Source organism: Cyanidioschyzon merolae, chromosome 2, assembly GCF_000091205.1.
Source record: "Cyanidioschyzon merolae strain 10D DNA, chromosome 2, complete genome".
Lineage (NCBI taxonomy): Eukaryota > Rhodophyta > Bangiophyceae > Cyanidiales > Cyanidiaceae > Cyanidioschyzon > Cyanidioschyzon merolae.
The window spans coordinates 213,015-232,700 of record NC_010128.1 but is presented as its reverse complement, the minus strand read 5'-3'; the positions used below and the strand labels follow the sequence as shown (position 1 = coordinate 232,700).

At 52.2% G+C, this 19,686-nt stretch overlaps 5 protein-coding genes across 5 annotated transcripts; 3 read left to right on the top strand and 2 right to left on the bottom strand.

Moving 5' to 3' along the window:
• Nucleotides 1-110: 110 nt before the first annotated feature.
• Nucleotides 111-2,315, top strand: CYME_CMB082C (similar to JEMMA protein; the record flags this gene model as incomplete). The annotated part of the gene is made up of 1 exon (XM_005535125.1): nucleotides 111-2,315. The coding sequence occupies one exon, from the start codon at nucleotides 111-113 to the stop codon at nucleotides 2,313-2,315; it is 2,205 nt and encodes a 734-aa protein (XP_005535182.1).
• Nucleotides 2,316-4,353: 2,038 nt separating this feature from the next.
• CYME_CMB081C (hypothetical protein, conserved) lies at nucleotides 4,354-7,011 on the top strand (the record flags this gene model as incomplete). Its single annotated transcript, XM_005535124.1, has 1 exon — nucleotides 4,354-7,011. The coding sequence occupies one exon, from the start codon at nucleotides 4,354-4,356 to the stop codon at nucleotides 7,009-7,011; it is 2,658 nt and encodes an 885-aa protein (XP_005535181.1).
• Nucleotides 7,012-7,246: 235 nt separating this feature from the next.
• On the bottom strand, nucleotides 7,247-8,782 carry CYME_CMB080C (hypothetical protein; the record flags this gene model as incomplete). Its single annotated transcript, XM_005535123.1, has 1 exon — nucleotides 7,247-8,782. One exon carries the CDS (start codon nucleotides 8,780-8,782, stop codon nucleotides 7,247-7,249), a length of 1,536 nt encoding a protein of 511 aa, XP_005535180.1.
• A 3,936-nt stretch (nucleotides 8,783-12,718) lies between these two features.
• Nucleotides 12,719-15,115, bottom strand: CYME_CMB079C (MYB-related protein; the record flags this gene model as incomplete). The annotated part of the gene is made up of 1 exon (XM_005535122.1): nucleotides 12,719-15,115. The coding sequence occupies one exon, from the start codon at nucleotides 15,113-15,115 to the stop codon at nucleotides 12,719-12,721; it is 2,397 nt and encodes a 798-aa protein (XP_005535179.1).
• Nucleotides 15,116-16,833: 1,718 nt separating this feature from the next.
• Nucleotides 16,834-18,417, top strand: CYME_CMB078C (similar to suppressor of lin12 SEL1; the record flags this gene model as incomplete). The annotated part of the gene is made up of 1 exon (XM_005535121.1): nucleotides 16,834-18,417. The coding sequence occupies one exon, from the start codon at nucleotides 16,834-16,836 to the stop codon at nucleotides 18,415-18,417; it is 1,584 nt and encodes a 527-aa protein (XP_005535178.1).
• Between the last annotated feature and the right edge of the window lie 1,269 nt (nucleotides 18,418-19,686).

The window sequence follows — 19,686 nt, the reverse complement described above, 5'->3', positions numbered from 1 at the left end:
AGCGTAGATTTCGTGAAACCCCATCACTGCACCAAGGCGGGCATCCAGACGATCAGAGAGGTACGCATTGACACCAGACACGTGTAGGCAGGGCGCTGCGGGCGCACCCAATGATGGCGGAGCGTTCACCAATCATCGACGCCATCGAGGATGCGCAGCGGCCGCTTGTGACCTCCGATTCCGAGATGCGTGCTCGTGACGTGTCAGCGCACGCATGCAGACAGCACGGACACGTGCTGCGGCATACGATGCAACGTGTCCCTGCTCGTGTTGAGCTTCCCGAAATGCCGATAGGTGCGAACGACGCATTTACAGCTGCTGAAATATGTACAACACCATCATCCATATCCGAAAGCGTACCAAGTTCGTGCACATCCTGCGCGACAGCGTCAGCGTGCGCCGCAGAGACGCGAAGGCTCGCCGCTATCGCGAAAAGAGGGCGCGCTACAAGCCCCTGCGGTGAGCGCTCTTCACAGATGCTCCCGGCGGGTAGAATGCCAGCGAGTAGTGCGGCACCAGCAGCGCCCGAGACGCTCGACTCGATGCCATCGTATCCACCCGATCCCGGTCCCGATCCACGGAGCGCTGCGAATAGCATTGGTGCTTCCACCAATGTCGCATCTCACAGCGAGCACAGCGCTTGCGGATGCTTGGCTACAGATCAGGACACGAAACCTGAAAACCAGCGCACCACCAGTACGCGGTTCTGCATATGTCGCCAGCCGTACGACGCGCGCCGCAACGGCATCATGGTAGCGTGCGACAACCCGACCTGCGCGTACGGCTGGTTCCACATCTCTTGTCTATTTCTGGACGTTTCACGTGTGCGGGCATCTAAGACCTTTATTTGTCGGTTCTGCTCCGGGACAGGGACGGACCTATTCACTCCAGTGCAGCGACCGAAACGCCCGCGGAGCCAGCATGGACGTCCGGCCGTCACCGATTACGCCCGCCTCCATGAGGGCGATATAGGCGGTGCCCTGCGGGGCGGCACCTGCGCCGGCGCTCTGAGCGAGGCGGCACGAGCGGCCGCTGAACGCCGGGCTCAGAGCTGGGCGAAGGACGCCACCAGCGACGCTGGCGGGCTAGCGGCGCATCTGGGGATACTTGTCTACGGCACCGGTGGCGAATTGCAGCGCATGCCCGATGCGCCCTGTGTCGTGCTCGATCCCGACGGGCTCGACATGCACATTCCACATCGTGCTTACCATCCCGAGGAGGTCGGGCGCGAGTACGGACTTGAGCGTCATTGCGAAGTGCTGGATGTCGCGAGCCAGAGTGAGCTGCATCCCCGCTGGAGCCTGGGGCAGTACCTGGATTACCTGGCAACCGCGCCAGCGTTACGTCAGCGGGTGCTGAACCTCATCTCCTTGGAGATATCACGAACACCGACAGGGCGAGCGTTCGTGGTGCCGGCGCTGATTCGCCGAGCGGACTGGGCGTCGCTGTATCCGGAGCCGCGCCCGCATGTTGATAAGTACTACCTTCTAAGCGGCGCTGGATCGTGGACCTCGTGGCATATAGACTTTGGCGGATCGACGGTGTTCTATCACGTGCTGCGCGGGAAGAAGCGCTTCTACGTGTCGCCGCCTACAGAGCGCCATCTGCAGCTCTACGAGCGGTGGCAGCGGGATCCGCAACAGGCGCTGCGTGAGCTAGACTTTGTTGAGGAGCTGAGCCCTATTGCCGTCATTGACCTCGACGCGGGAAACACGTTGTTCATTCCGGCGGGATGGCTGCATGCTGTGTACACCCCAGCGGACAGCGTTGTGCTGGGAGGCAACATTCTCCACCTGGGCGGCGTTGTCATGCAGCACCGCGTGTTCCAGATGGAGAACCGTCTACGCGTCTTACCCAAGTACCAGTTCCCGCTGTTTCGAGAGCTTCACTGGCTAGCGCTCCGAAAGTATGCCCTTGCACTGCGAGAGGCGCGCACTCCCGGAGCGGTTTTCCAGACGAGTGCTGTGGACAGCGAACGCCAGCACCTGCGCTGGCTGGTGAAGCACTTGCGAGATCAGTTGCATAACGCCTTGACCAGCGCGCCCGCTGAGTCTCCGAACCCAACCGAATTGCATACGCTATTGCGGGACCGCATCGGGCTCCCCAGGAGGGTCCAGCTCGCGGACGTGCAGCGCTGGCTGAGCGTTTTGGAGGAGGCACTGGATACGGCCCACGAGCACGCACCCGAGTCGACAAAGGCCGAACGGAAGCGGACAAGGCGGTTTGAGAAGCAACTCCGCCCGAGTCCCAGCGCTGACGCACTGGACGCGGCGCCCTGTCGCTCGACTCGGATTCGTTCAGAAAAGCGCGTCTGAGCATGTATGAACATTGCATATACGTGAAAGAGACAAAATGTCGGACGGGTGTGCCTGTGACCGCGAGGCAGGCTTTTGCGAGCAAAAAGCGAATAACAGTTATTTTGCATAGTCTGCAAGCAAGTATCTGATGCCGGCCAGACGCGCGCCCGGGTCTGCAAAAACGGAGCACTGAGCTGCTCGCTCTGTACCTATATTTCAGTATTCTTTCCAAACTTTTAGATGTGCTGTCTCGACATTCAAAATACAGCAAAAATGGCTTAAGACTCCATATGAAGTTTTACGATTCTCGGTTCTCTTTCACGACTGGCTCAAACTCTGTGCGCTTGAGATTTGTTACGACACTGGAAAAAAGATGATTCGCGATGCCCGCGAACACGGTGTCTGTATATAGGTGGCATTTTTCGAGCTTATGCGTAAGATCTTCCACGCTTCTCCTATCTATGTGTGCTGCATGTCCAAATCACGCATTCTTCATTTTTTTCTTTTTATATTTCGAAACACCACCTGCGTGCTGCATCTCGCACTGTTGAATTGACGAGGAGAAAACTGGACGCTCTGCCCTGGCGACTTCTTCAAAAAGCGCTTGCCAAAGATTCAAAGAATTTTTCACGTCGAACAATACATTTCGTTTGAAAGACAAATCCGCTCCTCTACGGGGCCATCGAAGAGACTGCATCTGACAGTATTAACAAGGTAGATAGCGGGAGGTATGCTCCTACAGGAGTCGGCCCCTATTGTTTACATGGAAAGAGTCTTGGATCAGGACTTGAGTTATCGCAGCGATCGCACCAAGTGGAGACTGCTTCACCGCTTTGCGCGGGGCGAGCTCAGACGGATCGGAATATCTCGACTTTATCTCTACCATGAAGTTTCCTTCCAGTGCTCGTTTCATCCTGGATACCATATCGTTGCACATATCCCCTGTCGAATGGATAAGCGCGTGCTTGCGCGTGCAGTGGACAGCATACTTAACGGAAAGGATCCCCGAGAAGACGCACGCCGTCGTGGGGTACGGCTTCGAGCGCAGAAACGGTGGCGGGCATCTAGATGAGTTTTTGTTCACTCCAGGCGCCTGTTCCGAGCCATGAGGCATCCCTTAACATGCAACAGGACGCCGCTCGAATGGGGAGTTGTGGTAGACAAATGGGAACACCTGTCCATAACCAGTTGTCATCGCATAGAAGACAGCCCCAGCATGGCATACGAAGAAGATTTAACTGACGAACGAAGCGTAAATGGCTGACTCCGACTGTGGTAAAATGCGTCGACAACAGCCGGAAGTAGCAAAAGCGGAACTTTAACGCTGCCGACCGAGATGGAACGAGCGTAGGGACCACTGTCCCTAAAGTAGGAGTTCAAGGAGATCTAGATGAAGCAATCACAGATAAAGCCCACATCGGCTGGAGTTAATCTCATTGAAAAGAGACCCCACCTCTAGCGTACGCGCGCAAGTTGGGTAGGTAGCCCTTTCAAATCTATTCTGATATGGGCGTGGAGGTTTCAAGCGCTCCCCATCGGTACCTCACGCGCTTTCCACTGAGAGACGTACTCGAGGAGACTCCCCAGGGAAATGTTCTTCAAACCAACGTATACACCTTTTCTCCGATATAGTTTCTGTCCCCAAGAGCCCTCAGAATACCCTTCCTGGCTGGCGAGAAGCCCGACAGATTGTCGGAAAAACACATGCGAGGTTCGAATTGCAGCGATCAAGTTTCCGCACTGCTGCTTGCCGAATGTGAGCTCGATGAGCGATTCGCAGCGTCAGACGTTGGACTGCACAGCGGCGGCTGCGGCTGCGGCTGCGGCTGCGGCTGCGGCTGCGGAGGGCCGCGTACAGAATAGACTCGCTCTGGATCTCCAAGGGTCTGTGCAGAATTGTCCATCTTTCGGATTCGCGCAGCCGACGTGTCTACAACCGCTTCGGAGCCGTCAAGACAGTTGTTGTGTGTCTGTTTCCAAGGTAGTACGAGTTCGTTTCGTCGAGCGACGAGGTACTTTTCGTGTTTTGGAGCATAGATAATTTTTTGGTTTTGGCATGGATCCGACCGCCGGTTCTGGGGTAAACAGTGGAACCGCGGGAGGGCGATCATCACCTGGTGTATACGTGAGTCAATCTTCAGCCTCAGGAGGCGGTAAACACGGTAGCGTTAGCGAACCAAGCAGCTTACGCGGCACGAGCTTCCGTGTTGGCACCCCGACACCTGGACAAACGGCGGGTTCGGTGTACGGCACTGTACCGGCTGAGCGCTCACGGTATCAGAGTGGATCGATGCGCGCGACCGGGCTGAACACCAGCACAGGCTCCGGGCAACAGTCAAGTTCAAGACCTGGTTCCACGCGGAGCTACGACTTTGAGCGGAACTCATCTCAAGCGTATGGCCAAGCTCGTGCCCAGTCGGCTCGCCTCGGTTCTAACTATGCGGGTCTCGATCCGTATGGCGCACTGGCGGCCCCGACAGGTGCGCCAAGTGCCAGTGCTGCAGGCCTGCCGCCGGCGCCAATGCCTGACGTTAGTGCTGCGTACGCGAAGCCACGGACTGAGGGTGGATTTTTGGCGTCCACGCAGGATTCCTGGAAAGCTTTTAAAGCGCGGGTTAAAAGCGACGTCTGGAAAGTCGCTGTTGTGAAAGCGACAAATCACGTGGTTTCCGAACCTAAGGAAAAACACGTTCAGGTCATTCTTCGCGGCACCTATATGGGTGGAAATATTATGGACAAATTAACACCGACTGGTGCTATTCTACATCAACTTGGAAAACGCCTTCAGTGGAAAGACTGGATTGTTGTACTGAAATCCATGCTTGTGTTTCACCGGATTTTCCAGGATGGGAACCCGGCATTCACGTCGTTTTTGGCAAATAACGCAAGCAATGTTTTCCGCTTTCATGGTTACATCGAACAGACCTCAGACGCTATTATGAACATGCCCGTCATCCTGTCGTATTCGCAGTATCTTGAGCGTTGGTGCCTGACGAAACAGAAAATAGACTGGCCGGAGAGAATTCAGGATACGAATCCTTACGCGGCTCCAGGGATGGCTTTCATGGCTTCGGGTGTGAATACTTATCAGACGATGCCCCCTGGTGCATCGCAAATGCGTGATGCGCCGAGTTTGCGCAGTGGACGTTTGCGGGGGCCGTCACGCTTTGAAGACTGCGATTTTCTGCAGCTAATCAGTGAAGTGCCGTACTTACAAGATAATTTAGACCTGCTGTTGGCGGTCAGGCTCGAGTTTGGAAATGCGAGCTGCCTTCCAGCGCGCGGAGCGGTGCGCCTTTGTTTGAGAGACTTGGCAGAGCTCTTACCTGCTTTATCTAGAGCTGTGCAGAATCTGGTGGAACAGTTCTACAGTGTCGATGCTCCGGAAATTCTAGAGTCTGCATTTGAGATCTACCGTAGATATCTCGATCAAGATATAGGGGTTGCGCAATACTTGAAGCAGTGCCAATCTGTGGGTGTGGGCCAACCTATGCCAAATGTGGCTCGCCCATCCCAGAGCGTTCTTGATGAAATGTTCGATCATTTAGAACGCGTTAAGATGGGAGATATCCCGCGAATCCGTGGCGATGAACTAGACTCAACTGAACAAGAAATTGTGAATGAAAAGCCACAAGACGCGTCAGCCGAGTCATCGCAACTGGTTTCGACCTCACGCAATGATCCCGGAATGCAAAAAAATGAACAAGCCGCTGCACAGATCGCTTCAGTCGAAGGCACTGAAGCGCATCCAATGGACGCTAGCTCGACTCAGGTTGTCGCAGCCACGCAAACGGAGACAGGCAATGAACACGGAGAATCTCGAGTTATTGGCTCTGCTACACAGCGAGCGCTGAACCAAACGGAGGATAATACTGCTGTGACCAGAGTTCAGACTGGTGCGTCAATCAAAGATGAAGGCGACGGGCCCCAACTCGAGCAGGCTGATCGTGGGCGCCAAGTTTCGCGTAAGAAAGTCAGCACAGCTCCTCCAGCTGTTATTGAAAAGAAGGAGTCGGCGAAACCAAAAGAGTTTGATCTACTTGCGCTGCTTGAGGGTAGCAGCGACTCAGATGATCAGATAGAATCCGAGTCGGACTCTTCGACGACGAGCGCAAATCAACGGAGCAAGCGAGGCGTTGCCCCACGCAAAGCTGCAGGTACAGCTACCGCATCTGCAAAGGGCAAGAGGAGCACGGATGGCGTCGATCCCCGACATCGAACAGATACAGAACTGGTTGCCCCAAGCACTGAGCAGTTTGCATATCAAGCCGGTGGCTATGGTATGCTGCCGCCGTATGCATCACACGGCGCTTACCCTATGTATCCGCCGCCTCCAGTGCCTGGGGCCTTTCCGGGTGTGCACCCAGGGGCTTTTGGTCCACCCGGGTATCCACCGCAGTTCTACGCTCCACCGGTTCCTCATGTACAGTCTCACGGTACAACGCCGCAGTCAGATTTAGGGAATGGGCCACCATCTTATTACCGGCCGCAGCTGCCCCCCATGCAGCAGTATCCAATGGCGATCAGCCCACTCCAGAATCCTGCGCTACCTCCACCCTTCTTCACGGGGGCTTCAATGCCTCAAAGCTCTGGTAGCGGAGGCTCCGCTGCACAAACAAGCTTCATGAGGGATCAGGAGAATACCGGCCGCAAAGTTACACCTGCAGATCAACACTTTTTCGATCTATTTGAAGAGGCTATGCCGAAAAAATAAGAGAAGTAAAATCCAGCGAAGTGCAATGATGCACTGTTAGCCATAGATTTGACCATGGTGGTAAAGGAAGCGCTGCTGATAGGTCCTAGCTGGAAGAAGCGATTTTCTGTGAACAGCACGCAAGATCTTTCCTCGTGCAGTAGAACCCTCGGATGGTTGCCCATGCATCGACGCAACCGGCCTGAGAATCGGCGAAGCGGCTTTCACTCCGCCGTAGCTCACAATGTCCACTGCTTTAAGCAACGTTGCCAACGGTTTTCGCTACACCGAGCCTTGCACCGCGAAGTTTTCTTTCGCGAAGCACAGCACAGGCGAATGCGTTCTCGTAGCCTGTGCGCGGAATATCCACCAGGCAGGAGCTATTCAAGTCTGCCACCAAATTCCATGAAGTGCGTTCGCCAATCGTTCTCGATGGATCTGTTGTGCATAGCCAAATATCTGCAGCATACTCTAGATCTGGGCTCTGCGTCGTCCAACGGCAGTCGGTGGCATCCATGAAGACGGGTTGGTGAAATCCTTCGGGCGTTTCGCTCGTCAACGCTGCGATACTAGAGTTTGCTTTCCAGGACCAGATCATTCCCCATAGAGCCTCTTTCCGAAGTGAACTCGATGGCATAGCAGCACGAACAGCGAACCCACAACGGTATGCTTCAGTAATGTGCGCAGGAGAGCTGAAGATAGAGCCGACGAAATAGGTGAAGTTCTTGCTGATCCTCGAGGCAGCTCTTCCGCCCGCATGAACGAGGCAGGTTCCGTCTTGGAGTAAATGGTTCAGTCGATTCTCTGGGTATTCCAGCGGGTTCACGTTTGGTACCCCAACTTTTCTCAGGGGTGAAGCAGACCGTGAGAAGAGAGGGCTGTTTGCAGGCGTTCGTTTCCCATTGCTCGGATTCAGTAGGTCGATGACTGGTAGAACCCATAGAGCAGGGTATTCTACAACTGGCGTCCGCTCACGAAACGCAGCAACGCTTTTTTCAATCAGGACCTCCAACGGTTCATCGAAAGCAGCGGGAAGAAGCGCTTTTTCAGGTATACTCTCACGAATCTCGGTGACTAGCTGTGATATCCAAGGATTGGAATCGAGGGTTTCTTCCAGTTCAGTGATTGAACTATCTACGTGCAGCTGCAAGTGCAGGATGAGGAGCTCACGAGCCCTTCTCTGCGGATGCTCGTCAACGTACGTTCGACACGAACGCCAGATTTTCTCCAGAGCTGTTTTGAAGGAAAGATTTATTTCCGGATCGCATCCAAAATACGGTGAAGAGAGCGGCACAGTTGGGGTAGCGTACGTGTTGAGGCTACGATTGCATGCCCAAGATGCCCAAGTACATTCATCATAGCAGGGATGGCAAACTGTGAGCTCGGAGTCGATGCGAAAGACATCAAGTTCCACTTGACGAATGCTGTGCATAATCTGATCACTCAGTGTCCAGTTCTGGAGGGCGAAGGAAAGTGTGCTGCAGAGACCGTAGCCCTCAGCAACAGAGAGAAAGGAGTTGTGTGTCGACGGAGGCTGCATGAGACGAATTGGGATCACTTCCTGGTATTCGTTCTGAGCTGCAAGAGCTGTTGATATCCATGCGTCGGATACATCCCGTATGCGAGATAAGTTCGAATCATCTTGCTCTCGTGAAAAATTATCCAGAGTATAGAGCGTTCGGTGATCATGATGCCAAAAATTCACAATCAAAGCGCAGATACATACAGCGACAATTATTTGCGAGAACAATTGCGTAATGAATAGAGAAGTTAGAGGTTTCGTGTGCCGCATATTAAAAGCCAGGCATCCCTTGTTCGCCGTAAACAAGTCGAATCAACTGACACAGTCGCTCGCATGCAGGAGACCTTGACACAGTACCCCAGAGCCATTTCGGATGTTAGTCCAAAACAAGAGTCGCTCGCATGCAGTAGACCTTTCCTTTGTGCTCCTGAACGAGATTGCATGTTCGTCGAGCATGCGAGCTGAGTGCATGCAATAGAACTTCACTTAATGCAACTGAACGAGATTGTACGTTCGTCGAGCATACGAGCTGAGTGCATGTGCTAGACCCGACAGCACGATCCCTGAACAAGATCTCATGTCCATTGAGCGAGCGGCGCAGTTGGGCAGCCTGTCGCGGAGGCCAGGCGCGCCGTGCCGCCGCCGCAGCACCGGTGATGTTTCACGACACCGCGACAGGAGGACGGCGACTCGAGCCCCTGCCCGCACAAATGCGTATGGCTGTGCTTTCCCCGCTCAGTTTTGTGTCGCCCAAGCGATGCATCGAACCTGCATTCCCTGGGAACGTGTCTGCTGTTGGGAATCAGTTGAGATCCCCATACACCTCTTCGGGCGCCTGGACCGACTACAAACCCGGGGTCAAGTCTCCAGTTGCGAAGCAGGGCTTCAATCAAATCGTCCTATCTCAATGCGGAGGTTGCATCGGCATATGCAGCATAGGCGCATGCACTCATATCAGGATCAGCATCGTGCGAGTAGCTCGACAGATCCGGGCGCTCTTTCGGCTTTGAGTTCGACTCTATGTCGGCGGAGCGAGGAAGCTTCTGCAAAGAAGCTGAAGTCTCTTCCCCGGTTTATGATGGCTTTCTCGCATCTGATCGAATATGGCACGGCTAGTTGACTGTACGCCAGCCGATATCCTACCCACACTGGAGAGATCTGAGTGTGTCGGATCCGCAATGTGAACAAGTGTACTGGGATTCGTCGCGCTGCCGATATGCCTGTCAGGACACTTTGACAGATTTGATGGATGGCGAATGCTGATGCAATAGAGCTCGTGGACTGTTTGTATGCAAGAGAGAGTCCCAATCGTCAATAGAAATGCCAGTGGTGAAATTGTAGGAGCAGGAGCGAGGGGTGCGGGATTGGAAGACAAGTATCGTTTGCTGGTACGAAACAATGGCTGATAACGAAGGAATTGTATGCAGATTGGGGTTGGATACGTCGCTCACATAACTGAAAGAATTTGTCTTTCTCGAAACCTAGGGGCTCTCGGACTTCCTAGAAAATACTAGGGTAATGTTTCTCGAACTCGATCCTTGCTTCAGAGACGCGGGAGTATCTGAAGAAGAGCAAATGTTTGCATGTGGAATTCGCTACTAGTTTTGCACAGACACAAAGAATGAAACGGTTTCCGAGAAGCACGCACGTCTGAGTCTGTTCGTGTACCAAACGAAAGGAAATCCGCTCGATTCAAATATGGATTGCGACCTTTCAGCGGAAGATGCTGTGCTTCGTAATAGCTGATGGTGGTGGTTACCAAATTCCTTCCTGATTTTCATAGAGACGAGATTGGGAATGCAACTGTTCTAAGTATTTTCGAATAATGGACCATATTTATCTTTCACCGATTGCCATGGTAAATCATTCTCGGTGTACGCATTCGGCGCTCTAGCATATCTGGGTCGCTGACGACATCATCCTTGTGCGTTGCTTCGGATGGAAACCCGACCCTCTCTCCTGGCCGATACTGCTTTTCTTCATCGCAAGCCTTCAGCGTTCCAGCACAATGCCCACACTAGCTGCGAAAGGACTCCCTCCAAATTCCTCCGAAGATAAAGCCGCTGGTCGCTTTGGAAGCGTGGGATAGTCCCGACTGCTGATCGAAACCTTCAAGTCATGCTGCAGCAAGTGCTTGTGCGCGTTGTTCCTGGTCGAATCACACCAAGCCAAGCCGCCCACGGTCAATGTTCTCGTAACCTGACCTTCGGTCAGCTTTTTGTGCGACATCCCGTGCATCCAGCGTCGATTCACGCTCTTCTCCCGTGCAGGTTTCAGTGCGCACCTGTGCTCGCAATATATGTATGCCGTCCTGTACGCAAAGACGGGCATCGTGCAGCATGGGTTGCTGCACTCTTTGTGTGCTCCACATGCGGCACGAGTGCGACCCTCGCGCCCAACAGCATATCCAGCGCCGTAGGCTACAACCAAAGAACAGACGCAACACGTCTGCCAATTCCTCATCGAATGCAACGAGAGAGTTGCGAGTGCACGTTTTTCCCCTCCGAATAACCGGAAACGTTGGCGACCTCAACACGGATGCATGTGCTTTAGCCAAAGTGCGCCCGTATGACCCATCCGGACGATCATGTATACTCTATGAGAGGCGTCTGGAGCATCATTCCCTGCTCGATGCGAAGCCCAGTGTGTCAAGACAGGTCGTGACGCCGACATTCCGCTTGCTGGTGCGCCTCGTAGCGTCGAACATGCCCGACTCTCGATGAGATACAGCCATAGAAAAGCCGGGTATGTATTCCGTCTTCCATCGAGAGCATCAGTTGTCGCACCAGGGTTGGACTGAATACGTAACGGCAGACTCTGGACAGCTGCCCGTCCTGTCTCCTACAATCCTACCAACAGTCGCTTGAGGATGTGTGTCAAGGCGAGAGAAGGAAGACGAATCTTCCCAGAGTAGGAGGCATTTTTCGCTAAACAACGTCCAGCGTCTCACTTTGGGAGAGATTCTACCAGGTGATGTGTTTTCGTAGGAGTGCCTTGACCATGGTTGCAGGTTGATCTCGTCTCTCCGTGGGTTTTTCTCCTATACGCTACATCCGAATGTTATCCCTCGGGACTCACTGGTACTGGGCCGGCGGTGCGACCGAAGCGAGCCCTTCCGCTCACTTCCTGGCTCGAGCAGAGGGTCAGCAGCCCAGTTCCGGGATAGTACCAGCACGGAAGGACTCGTCGACGGACGGTTCCACGGATGCGAACGACTCGACTATCGATCCGGGAGCGTATATTGGCGTTTCTCAGCAGAGAAGATGCCTTTCATAGGATCGAATCTCGGAGAATCGGCAGGCACAAATAGTCGCTCAATGCCAGTCTCGGGCACGTGCTCCTGGACCGCCTTTGGATGACGGAAAGCAACGCTGTAAAAGAGCAGGATGGAAGATAGCGGTAACGGGGAGCCACGAACTGCTTAGGTGACGAGAAGCGTTGCCGAACTACCCTGTGCTTTTCTCGATTCGTAGGCGACCAAGCAGTGGAATCATCGCCAGGGCTGACGTTGTCGGAATGCTCGCTCGTCTATTCTGCACGGGCGACAATGGGGCCCTCTTCGAGTGCCCTCATGCAGATCTACTACGTCTGAAGTCTCGTCGAGTGAGACGAACATTCGTTGCTGCGGCAATAAGCTTTTGTATTTGGGTGCGACTCTGATAGTTCGGTGAGCAACGCGCACCGCTCTCCCATAGAGGCATACATCTTACTTTTTCCATCCGTGTCTGTTCTCCACCGTTCGTATCAGCGTTGCGTAAAGTTGCCGCACTGTTGCTTCCTTGGTAGCGTTTCGTGAAGAACGTATCGCACGGAAAGGATTGACGAGGAAACAGTCGTCGATAGCGAGTTTGATAAGTTCTATTTTGGATGCACACCACGTAGTATGTGGACTACGAGAAGGGTGGTTCCTGTACCCGCCGTTCGTAGAATGACTTGCATGTGAAAGTAAGTTCGTTTTTCAAATGCAAGCACTGACATCATGTAGTGCTTACGTGACCTTTCTCGAATGTACGGGGTGAAATCTTTTTGTCGAGTTCCTGCGGGAAAACACGAAGAAGAGACACAGCAGATGCCGTTACAGATACAAGAGCTTGCACTGGTGTAAGCGTGCCGAAGGGCAGAGATTTGCTGCTGTAAGCAGTTCCGCCTCAGCCGTCAGTCTGACAATATCTAAGGATTACAATACCTCGATAGAGGTCGAAGCACTCACTCGCTCAAATGACCCTCTACTCCCAGCTCTAGCATTCCCTCGATATCTGCCAAAGCGCTTTCAAGAGCTTCACATTTTGCTTGCAACTTTTCGCGGTGCGGCGCATCGCAAAGCCTCATTTCTCTTAGAAGATCTATTTGCTGCTTAAGTAAATCCGACATACGAGCCTTAGCGGACAACAGACACTGCGAAAGTGTGTTCGCGTTCATTCGTTCCTTGCACTGCAGTGAGGCAGGCCTTTGGGCTTCGCTTGTCACCTCTCCTGCGCTGATATTTCGGGAGGTATTCTCAAAGTCAGTTTCGTCGAACCGAGCTTGATTACAGTTCTGGCCTTTCAAGACAAAAGCGTTTGTTTCGTGGGAATTCAAGTCTCTTGTAAAATCATCCTCCTTGTTCTGCTTAAAATTAGCGTAGCCTCTATGCGAAACAGTGGAATCTTCTCCCGCGCAGGCATCCGCTACTTTTGTAACGGAGTCGTGCACATTGTCGGCAACTCCACGGCGCGCTTCGAACGGTTCTCCAGATCCTGGTTGCTCAATCGCTCCCAACTGCAAATGTAACGGTGATGACGTACCTAGTGGTTCAGTATCATCTTTCAGCGTCGCCGCCAACTGGGTTTGCTCATGGCGAGCCGTATCGGAATTTGCCAGAGACTCCACAGTTCTCTGTTCACTCTTGGCTCGGCGAAGATTACGCCTGTACTTCTGCAGGTGACTCTTCACGTGCTCTGGGGTGAGGCCTTCCACATTCATTAAACTGACGAGTATCTTGGGCATGGCTTGGTCTACGCCGATCAAATTCACTGCTTTGACAAATCGTTCGTGCAGCTGCGGTGTCCACACAAGGCGCCGCTTTCGCATAATGGAGGCCGAATCCGCCAGCTTGCCGCTCTCCGCGCCCAAACTGCCTGTTTCGTTGACTGTTCCATTTCCAGAAAATTCTGGCTCAATCTTCTCGGTTTCAGGGATTGGGAAGTTTTCACTTCCGAGACACAAACCTCTCTCTGATAACGGTCTATCATGCAGGCGGTCCTCAACAATGTTATCGACAGAACGCATCTGAAAATGTCCCAGTAGAGGGTGTTGTTCAAGCCGAGCTTTTGGAAGCCCGAGTTTGGTCTTCAACGCTTCTATGTGACACCATTCTAAACTGCTAGGTGGGTCATTTCGATCTTTTCGCTCAGGGCTCGGTTCATGCACGGAGTGCTGATTTGACTCCAGGTCGTCACTGGGCTGGTCTTTTAGCCTGCGACGGCGTTTCGGGTTTTGAACGACCACCAACGGATCACGGCGCACTTCTGGCATTCCGGACGAGCCGGATTCTCCCCGAATAAAATTCCAGGACTTTGGACACTGATTCCCAGTATCGTGACCGGGTATATGAAACGAACTGGTTCTAACACGTTCCCCAAGGAGCATTTGATGCAAACCTTCACCAGACAGATCCGCTTCCACATCGCCCCTCTTCGAGTTACCCACCGTGCACTGGGACGAGGTTACCTCTTGGACAAGGGGACTACAGCCGATAGAGAACTGAGAGTGCTCGTCTCCAATGCTGGAGCTGCTCCGCGGCCTCGCGGCGTACTGAAATCCACTATGCGATGGATCCGTAGATATCTGGAGGTATAAAGTTTCGTTGAGCCAATTTTGATCCTGCAGAGAATCCGATGCGCCCCGAACTATGACCTGGTTGCCGTCGCTCATTGAAAATATTGTCTCTGGTCGAATACTCCCGTCGTCCGGTACAAGGCCCTCACTTGATGAAATAATCGCAGCAACGACATCAGGGGTGGCATCACCGTAAAGAGCCGCAAAATCCCACGCGTTCAGAGTATGATGCTGCTCATCATGAGATCGATGAGGCAAGCGATGCTCCAGTGTACTTTTCTTATTCGCACCAGCCTCTGCATGAAGGTCAGCCAACAGATCAGAAAGAAAGTCGTGCTCTTTAGGGGAGCTTCCACCCGGTAAATTCTCAGCCTCTTGAGATCCAGGAGCGCTCCCGTTCCTTGCAGGAACCATCCAACTGCGTTCATGTTCTTCGACGTGTGGTACCAAACCTTCCGTCGAATCAGGTACGATTTTCAACGAATCCACTTCCTGCCTTGAAGCTTCTGGTCCAGAATAGTCCAATCCCATTTGTGATTCCAGCAATAGCTCGCTTGCCAGGTGTCTAGCACTGAACTCGGGCGAAAGTGCTGGGGCTGCATCTTCTCCACTCAAAAGGGGACACACTGACCTTCGGCTCGTGGTTCCGGTACTAAGTTCCCCTCTCTCACCAAGCTGAGTGGTCACAGTCGGGGAAGACGCACCTGCAGCTGTCGGAAAATGTTCTTCTGGAGGGGTTCCCGACGAAACCGCCGATTCCGGCCGCCGGACACTCTCTGCAGACATTGGCAGGCTTCTGCCCTACAGATCCCTCGTCGTGGTGGACGTACCTCTCACAGGCTCCACTCTTTTGGCCGGTCGACACAAAGAAGCAAACGATGCCCTTCTACCCACGGAAACTTATTCGGCGTCTTAAACAGCGGAAAGTTCGCGGCTCTACTTCTGACCGGTGCACCCTCGCAAGTGCAACGACGAAAAATCGTATCCGAAATCATCGTGGAATCTGCACCATAGGCTCAGTAAAACTAAAAACATTCCACCACCAGGAAGATTAAAATAACACTTAGTCAGAGGCGCCTCCAAGTCTCTTTCAACCGGCCCACTGCTATCGTTTTCATCTTCACCTCATAGACTTCCGCCGGGAGAGGCTGCCGCACAAAGTTATACCTCCTCAGCTCCTCGGGTTCCGTCTTCAGCAACGCACACCGTCTGAAATTGATAGCGGCATTGAAGTCTCGGTTCAAGAATTTCATGCGTTTTTTTTGCCTCTCGTTGAGCACAACTGTGGCGGGATTCCTCGAACACGTGCCGTCTGCGCCATTTGCTGCTCTCTCAACACTCCGTGCTTTTCTACCAGCGAAGCGCTCCGCTGGCTTTTCTTCATCTCGACGTTCTGAAGTGTGCACCCCAGCTCATCTCTCGGGTATTGTATTTCTTCAAAACGAACACACTTCTTCATGCCCTTAAGTGAGGATCTTCACGGATCAAGAAGGACTTGCGGAAGCGAGACGACATGTGCCCTGGTGTGTCACCGTGTGCTGAACGCTTCAGCGCTTCACCCAATGGAGCGATGGTTACGTTTCACGATAGAAAGCGCTTCTTCGATGGGGTTTAGTCACGGAGAGCACGGAGGAATGGCAAGCAGACCTATCCGGATAAAATCGGCAGAGGCTCGATCGCAAGGGAATGGTAAAATGTCACGCTGTCCGATAGCAGGACTACGCTTGACATCAGGGAAAAGTCTTCAATGATTCAAAGAAGAGGGTGCTGTTGCATGAGCCTCCACCACGAGCGAAACTGAGGCCGCCAAATGAATCCACTGCATCTAGAACAGATGATGATGTGATCGTTCTCTTCGAGTTAGATGATACACACAATGGGTGCCCTGCTCCACGAACGCCCATATACGCTCCGACCGTGTCGTCCGAAGCAAGTCTCATCGACTGAAAAAACAAACCGACGATCTTCTGCTTTCTACGGATCGCGTCGTGCCAGGAACACTATAGTTCCGATTTCGGTGGATGATGGCCGCGCATGAACTAGGACTCGTTCTTTGAGACTGTATCCCAGTGTTCTAGGATCACACGAACAAGCTTGTGGGAAAGAAGGACGCCTGTGGCAGCCATTATCGCAGGTTTTGCTTTCCCTAACTCGATCCACGGGTTATTTTCTAGCATCGCCACCAAGTAGTCGCTGGAAATATCGCTTTTCGACGCGGAGTGCATATACTTCTTTCTTTCAGTGCTTCTCAACCATCTGAATATTATGGTATACGTACCTGAAGGAGGAATGCAGCGATCCATGCACGGTTTAGTAAAGAATGTAACTTACGGACAATCCGACCTCGATATCTATGGTATCTTGCATAGTCATTTCGATCACTCTTTGTACGCACCGCAGCGCGGGTGCGACAAAATTGAGATGAAAAACTTCAACACTTCAATATAGAACACTAGTGACTCGTTTTTCAGAATGTTTTCAGTAGCCCCCGACGGGCTTGCACAATGGCAAAGCTAATGAGCCGTATTTGTGCAAATCGGTTGGCAATTATTGGTAAGCGGCTACTTGTCTTGTGTAACAGCAGGCCAAGTTCGCGTACTGTTGCCCAAACTGCGAGGGAGCTCGGTGCTGCCCGTTCGTTTCACTCGGCTCTGCGCTACACAGGGTTCCAGAAGGATAGCGCTCGCACAGAGTTCAGTGTAAGAAGCTTAAAACGCTATCTCAGCACACTAGGTGAGGAGCACCGCATCTTTTCGGAAAAAGTTTTCGATGAGCTCCTCGAGAAACGGGGCCGTGAGGAAGCGCTTGCGTTTGCGCAACAGTATATATCCGACGACAACCAGGCTATGTCACTCTCAAGCGCCACCGCGCGGGTGGCCTACGCTCTAGTGAAGTATTTTAAAAAGCCGCGAAGGAGCACTCAAGATCTTAAGGAGCTGCGAGAGCTTCTGCGGTTACCAGCCGCAGCAGGCTTCCCACATGCTCAATACCTTCTAGGTTTAACATATCAGGAACAGGCAACATTGCAAGCGCGGGAACAGAATGCAGCATTTATTGGAGACTTGCGTGCACTCGCTTCATCAGTAATGCGTGACTCGAATCTTACGGCGTTTCCCGACGCTCTGCGGAATGAGTTGCAGAGGGCGCGTATCACAATCGGCACCGAGTCTCTGCCTTCAGCTGAATCAGAAGACGCGGAAGGCCGGAGAAGCGTTGGAGATAGTTTAGACGATCTTTATGACAAGTCTTTTCATTATGTTCAGTTGGCAGCGGGTTCGGGAGTTGCCGAAGCGAAAACTGCCCTCGCGGCTTTCTTCTTGGAAGGCATCCACCCAGTAAGGGCTGATCCAGCCAAAGCGCTGAAGTTATTAGAGGAGGCAGCCGATGAAGGCGACTTGAACGCATATGTACAGCTGGCGGCCTACTACAGAGAAACAAAACCGTCGAATATTGCAAAGGCCTTGGGATGTCTCAAACATGCTGCCAATATGGGGGACATGCACGCTGAACATGAGTTGGGTTGCATATATATCATGGGAGATCTCGGACAAGACATCGACTATGCAAAGGGTATGGACCAACTCCAGAAAGCAGCTTCCAAAGGTCACCCAGATGCACACTTTGTCCTCGCACGCATCTTCTGCGGCACGCTCCTGCACGAAGTATATGACGGCCCTATCGCTCTGAGTTTGAAACGATTTCACCATCATATTGCGATCGCAGCTGATCTCGAACATGCAGGTGCAATGCAGTTTCTCGCAGAGGCGATATATGCGGGCAAATTCGAGGTGGAGCGCGACTATGAAAAGGCGTTGCGACTCTTCTTTGACGCAGCACAGATCCACGCGGAGGAGCAGAACATACAGTCCGCAGCTGACTGCCTTTACACCGCTGGGATGATGGTTTATCATGGTCTAGGAATCCAGCGAAATGCGAAACATGCATTTTTTGTTCTTCAAGCTGCACATGAGCTTGGCAGCCTCCCTGCGACGCGTTTTTTGTCCATTATGTACAAGGATGGGGATGGTACTGCAAAGAATGAGAAAATGGCTCAGTATTTGGGTGCTTTAGCCGACTCGATCTTCTAGGAGAGCTTAGATTGGGCGAGTCACTCGGCGGCGACCATTGTTTGCCTCGATGTCAATTATGATAATGTATGTACTCAAGTAAAAATGATCTGTACAGGGTCCGTTTGAGCAGCTTCTTTTAACGGGAATGGCGCATGAAAGACTGTATTTGTTTGCAGACGCCTTCGAGCAGTCACGCAGTGTCTGTGACAAACGTAAACTTGATAAGCGAGTGTGGCTGCCGTGGCACCGGTTTTTTTGGACAGGCGGGACCACGGCTAAATGCAATATCTCTTGTGGACAGTTTGACGCTTCCTGCAAGTTCGTCGTGGTTAGGAATTAGTGGAAGAGCCTACGAAGCGCGATATCTACCTTCACTTGCGCAAAAGGCCTTCGTTCAGACAGTACTCGCAAATGGATTTATTGAGTTTTATTTCGAAGTGTGTAATTCCACGAGATGATCTGAAAGGATTTCTGAGATACCAATTGCTTGGATAGATGCAATTCAACTAGTAATTGCGAAGGCTCAAATCATTACCAGATAGCCAGGATGGGATGCGAGCATGCGATAGTGACACCGACTACCACATTTGGCATTAAGAGGCGCACGAATATCTGACGCGGTTCGAACCACGCATGACAATAATACTTTTTTTGTTTTTCGAGCAATCTCCGTCAAGTCTCAGAACGCAGTTCCCTCATTATTGGCCGGATTCTCCAAAAGCGTTCTATATGGAGAAACGCAACGATGCCGAGAGTAACTCTTGATGGTTCCACCGCTCACCGTAGTTTCAACGGGGTCTCTGACAGGTATTTTTCTCAGAAACAAGGCTGCAGGCCCTCAGCCTGAAAAAAAGATTAAAGATTAACTTAGACTCCACTGGCACTCAGTATGCGGTAAAGGTTCCATACTCACTAGTTGCGTATAGATCTTGGCAGACGGTCCAGTAAAAACGAATCCTATATAATCAACAGAAGCAGCAAAATTTTACGATGGTCAAGTTCGACGAGCCCAGTGTTGAGTCTAATCGTTGAATACGAAGAAAAATTAATTATCAGTTTTCACGCAGGCCGGAACGATTTGGGCTGAGCTTATGAATACATTAAATCATTCTGTTGGGAGACATCTATTAAGGCACACGGGAGCGAAATTTGCCTTTCAAAAATTTCAGATCTGAGCGAATTTCTAATTTTCGCAGCAGGGCGATTTCGATGACGTATTTTGAATTTTTCTTGGACGTTGTCCATATTTAGTACCTCCTGGAAAAATTTATTTTCTTTGAAGATGAG